The 17,240-nt window shown below is 46.8% G+C and overlaps 1 protein-coding gene across 1 annotated transcript in view; it reads right to left on the minus strand.

Moving 5' to 3' along the window:
• The window catches only part of RANBP10 (RAN binding protein 10), a 66,369-nt gene extending 49,187 nt beyond the window's left edge, over positions 1–17,182 (minus strand). The window contains exons 1-2 of the mRNA XM_045814878.2: positions 16,795–17,182; positions 15,896–16,007 (exon numbers count right to left, since the gene is read on the minus strand). Coding sequence (XP_045670834.2) covers positions 15,896–16,007; positions 16,795–17,182 — 500 coding nt within the window. The remainder of the gene's footprint in view (positions 1–15,895; positions 16,008–16,794) is intronic.
• Positions 17,183–17,240: the final 58 nt, after the last annotated feature.

Consider the following 17,240-nt stretch of genomic DNA (forward strand, 5'->3'; position numbering starts at 1 on the left):
CCCCCAAATTATCCAAACACAGGAGATGGAGCCTAAGTTTACAGGCTCAAACCCTATGTCCTCTGCCACAATGAACAGAACTGATTCAAGGCCTATTGTCTACCTCAGGATGCAGGAGTTATAGGAAGGAGCCCCCAGCCCTCAAAGGAAAATCACAGAGCCACAGCAGTGCTGGGCACATAATGAACATTACAAACCCCTAGCGTTCATCCACTCATGGTCTGGTGAACTTTATTGCCAAAGTCACAGGGTCTTTCCCAGCCACAGTTCAAGGGAACCTAAACTTCTAGCTGGTATGAAATCATAACAGAGCTACCTGATAGGTTAAGTGAGCTCTGAACTCAGCCACAACACCCCCAGTGCTATTCTCCCCTCTTGCAGACACTGGACTTCAGCAGTGAGATTAAATGACCACTAGTGACATTACAGGCATAGGGGAAATCTATTTCTCCATCCACTCATGAAAAATCTAAGGAGGCCTGAGGTTTCCTCTCAATCACCAACAAAGGACATGTGTAGTGCTTTGCCAGGTCTCAGACTCATGTGGTCCCAGCTCTCTGATAGGCTGACAAAAATGAGGTAAAACAATAAGGAAAGAGCATAATGAAAATCCCAAACCCACATATGTTCTCCTGGACACATACAGAAGTATCTCTGCATCTAAGCAGCAATGACACTACCTCTCCTCTGTGGATCTCTGGTGGTATTTGAAAATGAACGGGTTGTTAGGTGCTGCTGAGTCCTTGCTAAAGTTGAGTAATTCAGTAAAAACAGATGTGATAAGTTTCTTTTTATAGAGGCCCTTGAGATCATTCACCTACTCCATAAAGATCTTCTGTGCCCAATACGGTGCTGGGGACACAAGGGTAGGGGCCTGAATTCAGTCCCTGCGCTCTGACAGGTTCCAGTGGCAAGTCAGGGGCAAGCCAAAGACTGAGGGTGCACTAACTCGGGGATTCCCAAAGGAAGTGAAGGCTGAGCCAAAACCTGGTAAGCAGTGAGGGGGGAAAAAAGGAGCACATTCCATGCAGAAGCAACAGAATGTGCTGAGGCGGAGTGGCAAGAACGCAGCCCCATAGTCAAGGAACCGTGAGAAATTAGAGTGGCTGGGTCACAGCTTGGGCAGACCTAAAAAGAGCCAAAGCTGGCACAGGAAACTGGCTATTCATGCACAGCCTGCATGCGAGCTTAAGGAGTTTGAACTTCTTGGAAGGTAATAGGAAGCTGCAGAAAGGATTTAGAGAAGGGTGCAGCTGATCAAACCCACTGATATTTGTAAAACCGACTGAAGAGGCAAAACTAGAGGCTACCCAAATTATCCCAGTGGAAGATGACAGCGCTGGACAAGGACAGAAGCAGTAGGGATGGCAAGGCACAGAGAGAGAGAAGTGCTTTTCTTTTTTTTTTAAGCTTTAAGGTTCTGTCTTTAAGTAATCTCTCCACCCAATGTGGGGCTCGAACTTACAACCCCGAGGTCGAGAGTCACGTGCTCTACTGACTGAGCCAGACAGGTGCCCCTGAGCCAAGTCCTCTTTAGAACACAGTGAACTTATGCAAGGGGGAGGAGCTGTCCCGGACACAGCCCAGCACAACCAGTCACCATAGAAAGGGCAATTCTCTGAGATCCACTTGCAAACTTTGGAGCCCAAGTGGTTGGCCTGTCAGTAGTAACCTTTCTCCAGCTCTCCTCCGACCCTAGCATTTACACTGTGTGCAAACAGCCGAAGAAAAAACATACCTGCACCAGAGCAAATGTACCAGACAAGGCCAGAATCAAATCTCACCCCTGCCACTGAGTTCACCGTATGCCCAAATCAGCTTGTCAGAAACTGTTCCTCAGCTATCGCCATCAGTCCAGAGAGCCTTCAGGGTAGCCACTGAACAGGATCCTGGACGTGGTGTCAGGAGGGCTGCTGGTGGGCCCAGCACAACTCCACTGTGCTTTGGTTCATGCACTAGAGGCTTTTCTACCACTGGAATCAGGTAAAATAGGCCATTTTTGAAGGACTGGATCTTGGGACTTCTAAAAACAAAGGCCTGTTTACTGGGGATTGCCAAGGAAAAAAGAGGTAAACATTTGCTTCCTTCTTGGTAACGTGTCAGACAATGCTAAAACACTAACAGATACAAGCTACCTTGGTCACCTGGGAGGGAGGCAACAGGGGTTCTCACTCCCTAAACAGATAACTGGAATAGACAGAGCTTAGCTCCCCTATATTTAGCATCTCCACTAGGGCTTTCTTTTCAAGCAGCAGGATATATCTGAGGAGCTTGGGGGCAAAGTTATTACCCCACAACATGACTGAAAGTAGGGTAAACCCATCTGATATACTCCTCTCTTCCATATGGCAGCAAAATGGAGAACATCATTTGTCAGAGAGGTGAGACAGCCAGTAAGTGTAGAGAGACAACAGATGATGAGTTCTTCATGGCAATGAGACCATGAGTTAGCCTCTAACTTCTTAGTTTCTACTTCACTGCCAAAACCACAACACAAGCTAGAGCTAGAAGAGCAACTCCATCTCTCTGTGGGGCTCCAGGGAGAAGAGGGCAGCAAGCAAGCACAGCTCAGGCCGAGTGGGAGAGCAGGACAGAGGATAAGCAGCAGCTATAGCAAGACCCTCAGCTGACCACACAGCCAGGTCCCCCTTGAAGCTGTCACCATACACTGCAGGCAGTGGGGGTAACCTGGGGCCTGGAAAATGACCTACTTGAAAATGGACTGGTGGTTTCTGGGACCCATGCTGCCCTCCACCCGCCTCTGCTGACTCTCCCACAAAAGCAACAGTCTGCTGAAACCCTGCAATCACGTGGAGATGTGAGCACAGTCAGCTTGGATTCTTCTTTTCTCTTTGGTTTTCCAGATTTTCTACAATTACTTTGATAGTCACAGAAAAATCATTTTCCAGAGCCAGTTGATGGCCATATACTGAGGAGGTTGTTGGCTCTCACCCATCAGACTGTCCCTGGATTGTCCCAGGACAACATTTCAGTGCCAGAGGGACACAGTGGGGGACCTGGTTTTCATGGTCAGCTCCTCAGTACACCCACTTTCCTAAGTCTTGACAGGAGGGCAGAGGCTGCATGGGAAGAGCACACTTTCAGAAACAGGAGGAAATTGTCAAAATCCCTGCTCAGTAAAAGAGCCGGGGCTCTGGCTCACATAGTACCAGGTGAGTCTCAAGTGCAACCCAGAGCACACACCCAGGAAACCCTCCTTCCTGCTCAGCACAGTGACACTGGCTCGGCACGGCTCCAACTGACTAGAGATTCTTCCATGACCCAGACAGGTCTGGTGGTGAACAGAGGACAGGACTTTAGAAACCACACCTCTGGAGTCTCACACCCTCCAGAGACATACAACAAGGCATGGGGCCAGGAGACCACACTTTGCTGTTATCACCCATCCAGTCCTGAGAGAGAGCCTGGAGCACTCTACACTACACAGGGAACCTCTTCGGCAACAAGTCTAACCCTCCCTTCCTGCCTCCTGAAGAGAAGTACCTAAGAGTTTGAAAGTGACAGGAACACTTTGCAGCAGGGCTCCAGAGACAACATCCCAGACTCTTGAAGCCTGGTCTTAGACACTCCAGCCTAATTCAGGACTGTGGGTCTCAGATTTCACCCCACATCTCAAGTTCCCTATCAGAAGGGGAGAGGGTTGGACTACAGGGCTTCTAAGATCCTTCCCTGCTTTGACCTAAAGACTTCAATTCTTGGCAGAATAATGTCTGGGTACTGTTACAAATGTGCTGTACCATATGCAAGCCCAAGATGGGGTAGACCCTGAAACAGAAATCAAAAAGCCACCAAAAAGACATCAAAAGAAAAGGAAATTACAAACCAATATACTTTACAGATGCAAAAATCCTCAACAACATTGTAGCAAACCAAATCCAACAATGTATTAAAAGGATTACACACCATGACCAAGTGGGATTTATCCCATGAAGGCAAGGGTGGGTGATTCAACATTAAGAAAATCAACCAATATAATAATCCACATTAATAGAACTAAGGAAAAACACATTCATATAATCATATCAATTGATGCAGAAAAAAAAACAAAATCCAACACTCCTTCATGATACAAGCACTCAGAAAAGTAGGAATAAAAGAGAACTTTCTCAACAAGATAAAGGGTATTTATGAAAACCCAATGGTGAGAGTCTAAAAGCTTTTCCCCTAAGATTAGAATAAAACAAGTATCCCCACCTTTCACCACTGCTATTCAGCACTGTACACTGGAAGTCCTAGCTAGAGCAATTAGTCAAGAAAAAGAAATAAAAGGCATTCAAATAAGAAAAGGATAAGTAAAACTATCTCTATTTGCAGATGACATGATCTTATAAAAAATCCCCAACAGTATACAGAAAGCTCATTAGAGCTAAAAACTGAATTCAGCAAAGTTGCAGGATATAAGATCAATACACACAAAGCAGTTGTATTTCTATACACTAACACTGAACAATCTAAAAAGGAAATTAAAAAATAATTCCATTTATAATATAGCATCAAACAAGCAAAATACTTAGGAATAAATTTAGCCAAGGAAGCAAAAGACTCCTACACTAAAAACTATAAAACACTGCTAGAAGAAATTAAATTAAAGAAGACACAAATAAATGGAAAGACATCTTATGCTCATGGACTAGAAGACTTAATATTGTTAAGACAGAGAGTATTGTGAATATTCTCCAAATTGACCCAAAAAGTCAATGCAATCCCTACCAAAATTCCGCAGTGTTTTTTGCAGAAATGGAAAAGTCAATCCTCAAAATCATGTGGATATGCAAGGGGCCTCAAGTAGCTAAAACAATCTTGAAAAAGGAAGAACAAAGTTAAAGGATTCACATTTCCTGATTTTAGAACTTACTAGAATACTACAGCTAATCAAAACACTGTGGTACTGGCATAAGGTAGACAAGTAGACAAATGTAATAGAATTTAAAGTTCAGACACCAAAACCCATATCTATTGCCAAATTACTTTCACCAAGGGTGCTGAGTCCATTCAATAGGGAAAGAATCGTCTCTTCAACAACTGGTGCTAGGGGGCGCCTGGGTGGCTCAGTCGGTTAAGCGTCTGATAAGCGTCTGATAAGCGTCTGACTCTTGATTTCGGCTCAAGTGATGATCTCAGGGTTGTGGGATGGAGCCCCACCTCGGGCTCCACATTGGGCTGGGAGCCTACTTGGGATTCTCTCTCCCTCTGCCCCTCCCCCATTCTCTGGAGAAAAAAACACAACTGTTGCTGGGACAACTGGACTTCTACACGTGGATGAATGAAGTCGAACCCCTCCTTCATACTACATATAAAAATTAACAAAAAATGGATCAGCAATCTAAATATAAGAGCCAAAACTATAAAATTCTTAGAAGAAAACAGGGAAAAGCTTCATGACCTTGGATTTGGCAATGGATTCTTAGATGAGACACCAAAAACATAAGCAACAAAAGAAAAAGTTAAATAAACTGGATTTCATCAAAATTAAAATTTTAGGGTGCCAGGATGGTTCAGTCGGTACAGCACACAACTCTTGATCTCGGGGTTGTGAGTTCAAGCCCCACATTAGGCGTGGAGCCTATTTAAAAAAAATTTTTTTTTTAAGATTTTATTTGAGAGAGAGAGCACTGAGGGAGAGGGAAAAGCAGATGCCTCACTGAGCAGGGAGCCTGATGCGGGTCTAGATCCCAGGACCCCGGGATCATGACCCAAGCCAAAGGCAGCTGCTTAACCGACTGAGCCACCCAGGCACCCCTAAATTTTTTTTTCATTTAAAAAAAATTAAAACTTTTGCACATCAAAAAACATTATCAAGAAAGTAAAAAGATAGGGGCGCCTGGGTGGCACAGCAGTTAAGCGTCTGCCTTCGGCTCAGGGCGTGATCCTGGTGTTATGGGATCGAGCCCCACATCAGGCTCCTCCGCTATGAGCCTGCTTCTTCCTCTCCCACTCCCCCTGCTTGTGTTCCCTCTCTCGCTGGCTGTCTCTATCTCTGTCGAATAAATAAATTTAAAAAAAAAAAATCTTTAAAAAAAAAAAAAAAGTAAAAAGATAGCCTAGAGAATGGGAGAAAATATTTGCAAATCATATATCTGATAAGGGTTTAATATCAAAATATATAAAAAGGGACTCGAGGGGCACCTGAGTGGCTCAGTGGGTTAAGCAACTGACTCTCGATTTCAGCTCAGGTCATGATCTTAGGATGGTGAGATGGAGCCCTGTGTGGAACTCCATGCTCTGTGCTCAGCGCTCAGCAGGGCGTCTGCCTCTCTCCCTCTCCCTCCCCCTCTCCCTCTGCCCCTACCCAGCTTGTGCACTCCCTAAAATAAGCAAACAAATCTTAAAAAAAAGAAAAAGAGGGACTCAAACAAAAGTTCTATGCCAATGTTAGCTTCTATGCACCATTATTTTTTTTTAAAGATTTATTTATTTATTAGACAGACAGAGACAGCCAGCGAGAAAGGGAACACAAGCAGGGGGAGTGGGAGAGGAAGAAGCAGGCTCCCAGTGGAGGAGCCCGATGTGGGGCTCGATCCCAGTACGCCTGGATCACGCCCTGAGCCGAAGGCAGACGCTTAACGACTGCACCACCGAGGCGCCCCTCTATGCACCATTATTAACAATAGCCAACGGATGGGGAAAAAACCCAAGTGTCCATCAACAGATGAACAGATAAACAAAATGTGGCACATACATACAGCCATAAAAAGGAATGGTTCTGGCACAGATCACAACATAAACCTTGAAAACATTATGCTAAGTGAAATGAACAAGACATAAAAAGACAATATTGTATGATTCCATTAATACGAAATATCTAGAACAGGCAAATTCATAGAAACAGAAAGGTTACTAGGGGCTGGGAGGAGAGGGAAATAGGGAATTATTGCTTAATGGGTACAGAGTTTCTGTTTGGGGTGATGAAAAAGTTTTGGAAAATAGATAGTGGTAATGATTGCATAAGACTGTGAATGTAATACCACTTAATTGTACACTTAAAAATGGTTAAAATGACACATTTTATGTCATATATATATCATACCACATACACACACACACACACACACACACACACACACACACACACACCTGGGCGTGTGCATGCAACACAGTTACCAAGAACACCCCCCAGGGCCCTGCATGCCAGCATTAGCCTCATCTGGCTTTTCCAGATGAGAAAGGAAGTCTTGGCACAAAGCGCGGTAGAAAGCATCAGAGTATTCTGGCCTCATGTCAGGGCCAGAAGAAGGAAGTATTATAAGGAAATGGCAGATGACAAGAGTGAGGAACACACACCTAGCTCTTTTTATTTTCTATCAATTTCTTCTTACAGAGGAAGTGGATTTTATGGGCTCTCAAGCCCACAGGCACTTTTAATAAATACTGCTTAAGATATATGAACCAATGACCATGGGACCTGAACATTTTAACTTTAAGCTCCATCAACTGAATGTCTCCAGGCTCACAGAGCTCTGTAGGAAGTGACAAAGAGGAGAAAAAAAAAGACAAGCTCCTCAGCCTCAGAGCTGAGATAGCTCTTGGGGACTGAGGGAAGGTACCAATCTGCTGCCAATCCTCTCAGTCACCAGTGCCCCTGTCCCTTGCCCCAGACCCCCAAGGAGCTACTGAAATCTTACCTGATAGTTTCATCTTGACATCTAACACCTTAGCCACAGCTCAGCAGCCTGGCAATCTTGTTCCTATCAGAACCTGCCCTAGATAAAGAAATCAACAGCCTCCATAACAGAGGAAATCTCTGGGATCATGGTTACAAAATGGTCCCTGGGAGACATTTCAGGGAAAACACCAACTGACGTTTAGGTCTGAAATAAGGGCTAATATTTGGTGCTAAGGATTCTATTTCATACTCTGATGGGCCTGCTTGAAACCACAGGACACTGGCTGCTGTGTACAAGCTGCTCCTCCAGTAGCCACACCCCCACTTGGCAGAGGATACCAGTTACCCACTGAGCCCAAATCTGTGCGGGCCCCACACTGAGAGACAGGCCATTACAGAGATGAATGAACCCAGCTCAGCACCATCCAAGGAAGAACAGGCCTGAACGAAAAAGGGCCTAGAGTCAGAATGTGCTTGTAGGGAGAAAGGTGGTTCTGAACGTGGGTCTGGAGACCCTCATACATTCACTGTGAAGAGCACCATCAAAACACCCACAGAGCCCACAAGACAGGAAGGGGCAGAACAGTCCCCATGGGTGGCCCTGGGCAGGTTACTCATACACTCCAGGTTCTGGCTTCTTCCCTAAGAATCTTGGGAATCTCAAGTACCAAGACTTTCCGAAGCCTGTCACATTCAGAAACCAAATATACTGCCCTTAACCAGAGGGTATAGCTATCGGTACCCCCAGCTTAATAGGAAAGCTTAATATGAGTTTGGACACAGCAAATGCCCTTAGTTACTCAGACATTATCCTTAACTTTCTAGTTATAGGTATTCATCCAGGAACTGGCCTTGAGTTTGCTGGTTTGTAACTTAGCATCCTTCATTATTTTCAGCAGAGGATCTTATTCAAGTAACCTAGCCCACCATTACCTGGAAACTCTAAGTCCCAGTGAATTTGAAAACATCAAATTCCATGTATTAAACCCCTTTCTGCTTAAAATATCTGGAATGGTTTCTGCTTTCTGCAACAGCCTCAACTGATACACATAATGGCTATAAACTACATTTGTTTAAACCCGCATCTCTCTGTCCCTCTGCTTTTTTTTTTTAATATTTCATTAATTGGCTGATTGAGAGTGTGCGCACCTATGCACAAGTTGAGGGAAGGGCAGAGGGAGAAGGAGAGAGAAACTCAAGCAGACTCTGTGTGGAGCCTGTCCCGGGGCTTGATCCCATCACCCCAGGATCACGACCCAAGCTAACACCAAGAGTCAGATGCTCAACCAACTAAGCCATCCAGGTGCCCCTGTCTCTCTGCTATTTTTTATTTTTTTTTATTTTATTTATTTATTTATTTATTTTTTAAAGATTTTATTTATTTATTTGACAGAGATAGAGACAGCCAGCGAGAGAGGGAACACAAGCAGGGGGAGTGGGAGAGGAAGAAGCAGGCTCCCAGCGGAGGAGCCTGATGTGACACTCGATCCCAGAACGCCAGGATCACGCCCTGAGCCGAAGGCAGACGCTTTAACGACTGCGCTACCCAGGCGCCCCTCTCTGCTATTTTTTAAATGTACACTGTGTCAGGTGTTGAAAAATCCTATGTCATATTCACATTTTGGCAAAAAAAAAAAAAAAAAAAAAAAAGCAAACATAACTACTAATAAACTCCCGGCACAACAGCTGTTATTAAAAGAGAGCATTCTACAAAATAGTCCATGTCAATTTCAGATACATGGCTTTGTAAACTGGATTATAACCAGTTCTACCCAGCAAACCATCCCCTCTGCTTCTTTCCTTATGGTTCAGCTCCACCTCGGCAATGTCCTCCAGAAGAGACGAGCTGAGCGCTTAGACCATCTGGGCACAACTGCTTCTATCTTCTCTCCACTGGTTCTCATCTTCCACGTTCTATCTTCCAACTGCCTCCTTCTATCGCCCCTCTGATCAAAAAATAGCAGCTGCCTGGAGCACTGCACATTAAGAAAACTTCTAGGGCTCTGTGTGGATAAGGATGAACACTGTTATCAATCGTAACATGTGCCACAGAAGCTGAGTAGGCAAATGAGGTATCTGAGCCTTGACACTTGCCATCCCCATAACCTAAAATAAACTTCCCTGGAATCCCAGGCCATCCCTAAGGTCCAAGAGGTAGGAGAGGAAGAGAGAACAACCGGGGTGCAAAAGACTTACCCAGCCCCTCCCCCACTTCCCTACACAGTTCAGAGCTGTTCTTTCTGGCCCCTTCATGACAGAAGAGCTGGGTTCTGTTCCATCACCAAGTTTCCCGGCCTTATTTCTAGCAATAGAGCCATGACCTCACATTTCAATTACAACAAAACACCAAGACCCTGGAGCTACCAAGACATTTCATATGGATTTTGAGCAGAATTTCTGGAGAGGCAGAGTGACATCCTTGCATTTAGACATGGTGTTATCTACCTCTCTCCCAGTGATCAGTCCTTTCTTTCCAATTTGACCCCTGACCACAGAGACCCACACTGGGAACCCTGATTTTTTCCCAATGGCCCCAGAATAGGATGACACACCATGTTTGCCATGCAGAGCTACTAAGTCCATCCTCCTAAGCTCTATTCCGATGAGCTCCTGCTTCCCCTCTAACAGAGAATCTCCCTTACATGGTGACCCATTTAGGGAAAAGAGCAAACATTCCAGAAAAAAAAAAAAAAAAAACAATGAGGGCAGGAATTGGGGAGAAGGGATACACAGGGAATTCTAGGAATTTTTCAAGAGGCTGATGCTCGACTAAGGAAGTCCCCAGTTATTAAGAAGGAAGCCATATTCCCCACTCTCAGCTCCCAGCTTGGAACCTAGTCAACGACACACAGTGAGCAGGGAGGTCCCGGGGAAGCCCAGATGTGTTCAGCGCAGGAACAAGTCCTTCCAGAAAAGTGGACATCATGTGAACTCCAGTACTCTCACCCTGAATCAGAGCTACACCTCAGTAAGCCCAGCTAGACCTGGGCTTTAACCCCCAACTCAGGTATGCAATACAAACACTCCAAGATGTTCCAGAGTCTAAATACTCCATGTCTCCAGAAATAGTGCAATGTGTTACCAGGGAGAGATGCAGCCCGCAGCTCAGCATCTGCCCATGATGCCATCAGAATTGGAGGGCAGGGGGCGCCTGGGTGGCACAGCAGTTAAGCATCTGCCTTCGGCTCAGGGCGTGATCCCGGCGTTGTGGGATCGAGCCCCACGTCAGGCTCCTCCACTGTGAGCCTGCTTCTTCCTCTCCCACTCCCCCTGCTTGTGTTCCCTCTCTCGCTGGCTGTCTCTATCTCTGTCAAATAAATAAATACAATCTTTAAAAAAAAAAAAAAAAGAATTGGAGGGCAGTCAGGAAGAACAAGGCACAACCACCATCTGTATCTGCCTTGGGCAAAGGCAGAAACTACTTTTCAGGGCAGGCAGGACAAAGCCTTCCCCAGATCCACAGATGAGCACCTACTTCTCAGTAGCACTGCATAATACATAGACTGGAGTGACAGAACCCAAGGTGAGGGGCCAGACACATGCTCTCTCGAGGTTGGAGGGCCTGAGCTCAAGTTGCTCTCCAGATCAGGAATATGGCAGGTGAGATCTTGATTGAGTGAGTGGCTCTCTGGGTCTCCATGAAAAATTATGGACAGTGTTGTCTTTTAGGTGGGACTTGGCAAAAACCAAATACCAAAGACCAAGCAAAGACCGAGTTCTTTCACCCCCAGGAAGACTCTCTGGCCACCAGTCTTCAACATCCCTCCTCTATATCTTACCATACAGGAGAAAGACCAGCCAAGAGAGAGAAGACATATGCTTTGGGAAAACCATGCCTGGAGTATGGGACCTAAAGCTACTGGCCCACATTGGCCAGGGCTCTCAGCCTGAGAGACCTGATAGAACCAGAGCAGCAATCTCTTCTGCCCTAGCCACTCTCAAAAGTGTGGGCAGATCCAAAGTCCTCAAACACTGCAACCGCCCTCAGGATAAAGCCCATGCTCCTCGGCCAGAGCATACAAGGTATTTCTAATCTGGCCCTTGCCTACCTCATGCTCTGTATTCCTCATCTTTTTATACACTACTCCTTCTGCCTGGAGCATCTGTTTCTCAACAAAGTGAAAACCTGGAACCCTCTAATTCATCCTTCCAGATTTAGCATCATCACCTCTTCTATGAAGGTTTCCCCAAACTCTCAGGTACAGGAGGAAGCCCAACCTCTGGGCCACCCCTGCATATAGTGCACAGTATGGAGTGGCCTTTTTGACACTACCCTATAAGGTTGTATGTGTAGACATATCTGCCTCCTTTCTAGATGAGCCTCCCGTGCTCCTGAGGCCCAGCCTGGCACTGGGACTAAACAATGGGTGCCTCACTGTGGCGTACAGAATTAATGATGAGTGATTTGCTGCCTGGCCAAAGAAGTCAGCTGCAAGTTCAAGCAAAGGGAGGCTGGCTATGGCCAGGGCCTGGGCCTGGGCCTGGACACCAGCTGCAGAGAAGAGCCCCCCCCCCCACTCCATCCAGTGCTCCAGCCCAGGCTTGCTGTTCTTGGGTAGAGCCACCCATCACATGTCAGAAGGCTGCTGCTGCTGGGATGATGTTACAGTCTATTTTGAGGGTCACACTGGAGCATCTGTCGGCCTGGCCAGCCACACCCTCCATGTGTCATCACTAAGAGCTGGGGACACCCACAGGTCTACAAACTCTGCCTGAGCAAGTCATTTCCCCTAGGGACCCTCAGCTTCAGAGCCTCACTGGCTTTCTAACAAGATCAACCCAAATGCCCTTATCTCCTGGGCTCTGATGTCTCCTCACCCCACCAGACCCAACTCCTGAGGTTCCCAGCACTGGTGACTCGGCAAAATGCAGCTGAAGCCCATCAGTGTGTACCAAGCTCTTAGCTCAAACATAGGCCCTCCTTCTTTAGCTCTCTCTTATATTTAAGGAGTGCCCAGAACACCCAGCGCCCTGACTTCAAGCCAGTTACCAACCAGATTCATTTTAGGTGCAACAGGTCTCAACCTGCTAAGAAACTTCTACTCATCCCTCAAAACCAAACCCACAATCTGCCTCCTCTTGGAGAGAATATTTCAGTCTACTGTCTGCTCAGGGGCCAAAGGCTTCCTGAGGACAAAGCTGGCCTGTGCTGGCTTTACCTTTATTCTCCTTGTACCCAGCCTGGCACATAGTAGGTATGAATAAATACTTCATGAACCCCTGAAATGAAACTTTCTAACTAGACTAGATTAGTATGTTCTTATACAAAAGGCATCATCAGAACAAAGGCCTTTCTAGAAAATGACATTGATAACTGGGTTCATAAACACCTTTTACAAATGTACTCAAATCTACAGAAAAACAAGTTTACAGATTCAGTAAATCATGCCCCGTACAGACTGCCACATTTCTCTGGCCCCACTCAGCACTAAACACCTTGTAGCTCTGTCTCCTAAGAACACTGTGATCCCCTAAGAATCCAACTGGACATTCCTTCACTCTACCCAGGGAATGAACTCAATGGGGAAAGGCAGCAGCAGCATGGACACATATGTCTGGGACCAGGCAAGGGCATCCAACAAGTTAGGCTACTCCACTGCAAAACCAAAACTGTGCTGCCAGGGCAGGTCACCAAACATCCTAGGGGTTCAGGACTCACTCACAAAACAGATACATTATCAGGGCGCCTGGGCGGCTCAGTCAGTTGAGTGGCTGATTCTTGATTTAGACTCAGGTCATGATCTTGGGTTCCTGGGATGGAGACCTGCTTCGGGCTCCCTGCTCAGCGGGGACTGGGCTTCTGCTTCTCCCTCTGCCTCTGCTCCCCCCTCCAGGTCGTATTCTCTCTCAACTAAATAAATAAAATCTTTTTTTTAAAGATTTTATTTATTTGACAGAGAGCACGAGCAGGGGGAGAGGCAGGCAGAGGGAGAAGAAGAAGCAGGCTCCCCGCTGAGCAAGGAGCCTGATGCAGAGCTCGATGCAGGGCTCAATCCCAGGACCCTGGGATCATGACCTGAGCTGAAGGTGGACGCTTAACTGACTGAGCACCCAGGTGCCCACCAAGATCTTTTAAAAAAAAAGGATTTTCTCTCTCTCCCTCTGCCCCTCCCCACCCTTGAGTGCGCGCACTCTCTCTCTCCCCCTCTCTCCCTCCTCCCTCTAAAACAAATAAATCTTTAAAAAATAAATAAAATAAATAAAATCTAGAAACAAATAAAAAAAGATACATTATCATCTGCTCCAGACACTTTACAGAGATGCTGTGAGGCTGGAACTAGATCATACAGGAAAGCTATTCAACCGGTTAACACCTGGGTCACAGACCAAACCCAGGTCAGAAACACACCTCCAATATCGACAGGAGACAAAAAATGAGCTGATCATTTTCTGCCCTATAACTACTTTTGGCCTCTTCAAAACCATACCTGACCCATACTAATATCTGGCTACATTCTAGCCATGAGATGGCTTTCAGGGATTCCATAAAGAGGCCACAAAGAGACATTCATATACTTGCTGACAGTGGTCAATTGAAGCAGGCCACTACAAGCATATAGGACCTGAGGCCCTGTTAAAACTGAGGTTTCTAGGTCAGCCTAATGGCTATATTTACCACGTATAAAAATGCTGCGTATAGAAGCTGGGAGAAGATACCCAACTTTCTTTAAATTTGCAGGTAAAAACTATAGTAAGGCCAACTAACAAGACACAGGGCCTCTTCCAGCAAGATCCACTTACAACTGAAATGTGAAAAGCCAGCTGAAGAAATCCAGGTCTCTACATTTAAACACTCTCCTTCTGAAAAAGCGTTCTCTTCTCTCGCTAGCTCAGCGGTTATCTATGATTAGGACTATAGAGAAAAAAATTAATTTTCCTCCCTAAAGTCTAAGAAATGCCCCTCAGTCTCTTTGACAATATGAGACTCCAGTCACTGCCATTTCAGTCTCCACCAAAACTACTTTTGCACAGTTTAAGAGGCCATTCTCATTCACACTAGTTCAAGCACATTATATGTATATATGTGCTTTGATCAGATGGTGGGAAGGGAAAATAGAAACTTTAAAGCCCTCCAATGGTATGTTTCCTATCTATAAATTAACTAGATAGGGATAAAAATGAAAAGATGTGATAGCATGCCATGATCACAATTTCAGAATCATAGAATTGTGGGGTTAAAGGCAGCTTGGGTGCTGGCCTAGCTCCCCACAGTATAGACAAAGAGATTGAAGCTGCACCATCTATCCACAGCCACACAATCGTCCCAGGCAAGGATGATACAACTTCACTGAGGAAGCAGGCAAAGCTCCAGCTACAGCAGTCCTCCCCCAGCATAAGCCCTTGGCTGGGCATTTTGCATGCACCACAAGAGGGACAGTCCCTAAGAGAGAGGAAGTATTCTGAATGCTCAAGAACACATATCCAGGGTTGGCACGAAGGTCACTAGTGTAGTTGGCAAATTTCCCACATCAGACCTAAGGTCTGATGAGGAAAGCCTTTCCAAGACAGCTGAAATAACAATATTTCATAAGTTAAACACCTGCTTTGTCACAATCAATGGAAAAAGGGAAGACTAGAAGAAAAAGGAAAAAAAAGAAAAATGCGAAATCTCCCCTTCTGACTTCCGGGTGTCTGCTTCGATCACCCTAAAATAAGGAGCCTCCCTAATGCTAACTTTAATGAGGACCTTCTTAAAGCTGGTCCAACTGGTGTTCAAGTCCCTGGACTGAAAAACAAGTTTATGAGCAGCAAGGTCACCTGATTCTGACCATGTGCATGCTGTTTACCCTGAGATGACAGGCCAGTGGCTGCCACAGCCATGATGAATGCTGTGAAGACTCTACTATCCCTTTGAAGCCTACAGGGGCCTCTATGTGACTAAATGCCATAAAAAATAACCCTGAATACAGCAAGAGCGTGAAAGGAGGGAAGTCACAAATGCCACAGGACAGTGGGGAAAATCCCATTTTCGACACTGAATTGTTAATGTAAACTTGTTACTTGTTTCCCTGACCTGTGAGGTATCTCATTACATAATCACTAAAGAGAAGTCCCCTCGTCTACTCGCAAAGCACCTACTTGCCATCAAGGGCTGCTGCGTAGACCAGGCCATGCCCACAGTCAGGTAACAGAGGCAGCACACTATTCAAGCCCCTGCAGCCCAGACCCATGCAGCTCAGCAGCTCACATCAGTCATAAGTGTCAGCCAGGAGACCCCAAACTCTGAACAGCTCAGTGCTGGGGAAAAGAAGGTGGTAAGAAGGGGCTTACCCATCTCTTCCTTTGCTGACAATCTTCACCTCAAAGTAATAAATGCCACAGGCAGCAGGTATGGGATGGGTGGCACGCACTGAGGCAGCATCTTTGTGATTTTTGCCATGACCTAATAGGAGAGAGCAAGGAAGAAATTTCAGCAGAAAGAAATGCAGACAGAAGCCTTGTTCTTTTCTGCTCCATGGCATCCTCACCCCTTCATGGCCGGAGAAAGCCCTTACATTGTTTGAGGAATAACTAGACAACAACTAAGCAAACACATAAGCCTCCTACCTTTGGCTCACCTCCTCCTGTGAATAGCAGCCGTGCCAGAGACACTTTCTCCCATACAAACTAAAGGAGGGTACAGACAACGTGGATCCACGTGAGAGATTCCCAAGTGCTGCTGGCAGTCTCTCCAGAATACAGAGAGCCCACCTGGAAGATCAGGGGAGAAGGCAGCTCTGGAAGTCCACCCCCCTCAACTTCAGCAAACAACTGCAAGCTCTGGCTGTGATGTCTGGCAGGTGAGCAAGCCCACGGGCCTCTGGCTAATGGAGGGGATGTGACCACCCCCTTCTGACACTCCCAAAACTAAGCAGTGATGAAAGGCCCGGCTGGAATTGGAGCTATCCCAGTATAAGCAAGAAGGCCCTCCCGTGTAAGGTCCACACCAGCACTGGGTTTGGACACCTGTTGCAGTTCTCTTAACATCGGGTGTCTCAGGGCACAGCAGTCTAGGCAGTCGACCCTTGGCCTGGTCAGCCTCAACACCTTGGACACCCCGCAGGGGCCCAGGCCTAACCCGGAGCACCCAGGCCGGGGAAGCGACGTGATGGGGCAGGCGCAGGGCAGCATAGCCGCCCGGCAGATGCTCTGGTGTTTCCCCCCACCCCCTGGGCCAAACAGGCCGATACCTTTGTAGTGGACGCGGAGGTTGCCCTGGGAGAGGCCGATGTAGTTGTACTTGTCCTTGGGGCTCCAGGAGCGCGGCAGTGGCGTCTCATGCTGGTTGACCGCGGGGTACAGGCGCTGAAGGCGCCGGCTCAGCTCCTGCTCCCCCGGGGACGGCAGCCCGCCCCCAGCACCCCCGCCAGAGGAATCTCCAGCCTGCGGGCTCCCAGCTCCCGGGTCCGCCGTCGCCGCCGCCATCTTGGAGGGAGCTGCTATTGTGTCACTGGGGGCGGGGAAGAGCGGGACCAGATCCTCCCCTCTCAGCCAATGGCCGACGAGCCTACCGAGGCCGCAGGGAAACCGAGTCCAAGTCCGACACCTCTCTTTGGACACTGCCACGCCTCGCCACATTTCGGACTCCATATCCCACAATGCAGAGCTCTCCAGAGGCGGGACAATCCGGGCTCGT

The sequence above is a fragment of the Ursus americanus genome, chromosome 21 (assembly GCF_024610735.1).
Source record: "Ursus americanus isolate L20-20 chromosome 21, mUrsAme1.1.p, whole genome shotgun sequence".
Taxonomy (NCBI): Eukaryota; Metazoa; Chordata; class Mammalia; order Carnivora; family Ursidae; genus Ursus; species Ursus americanus.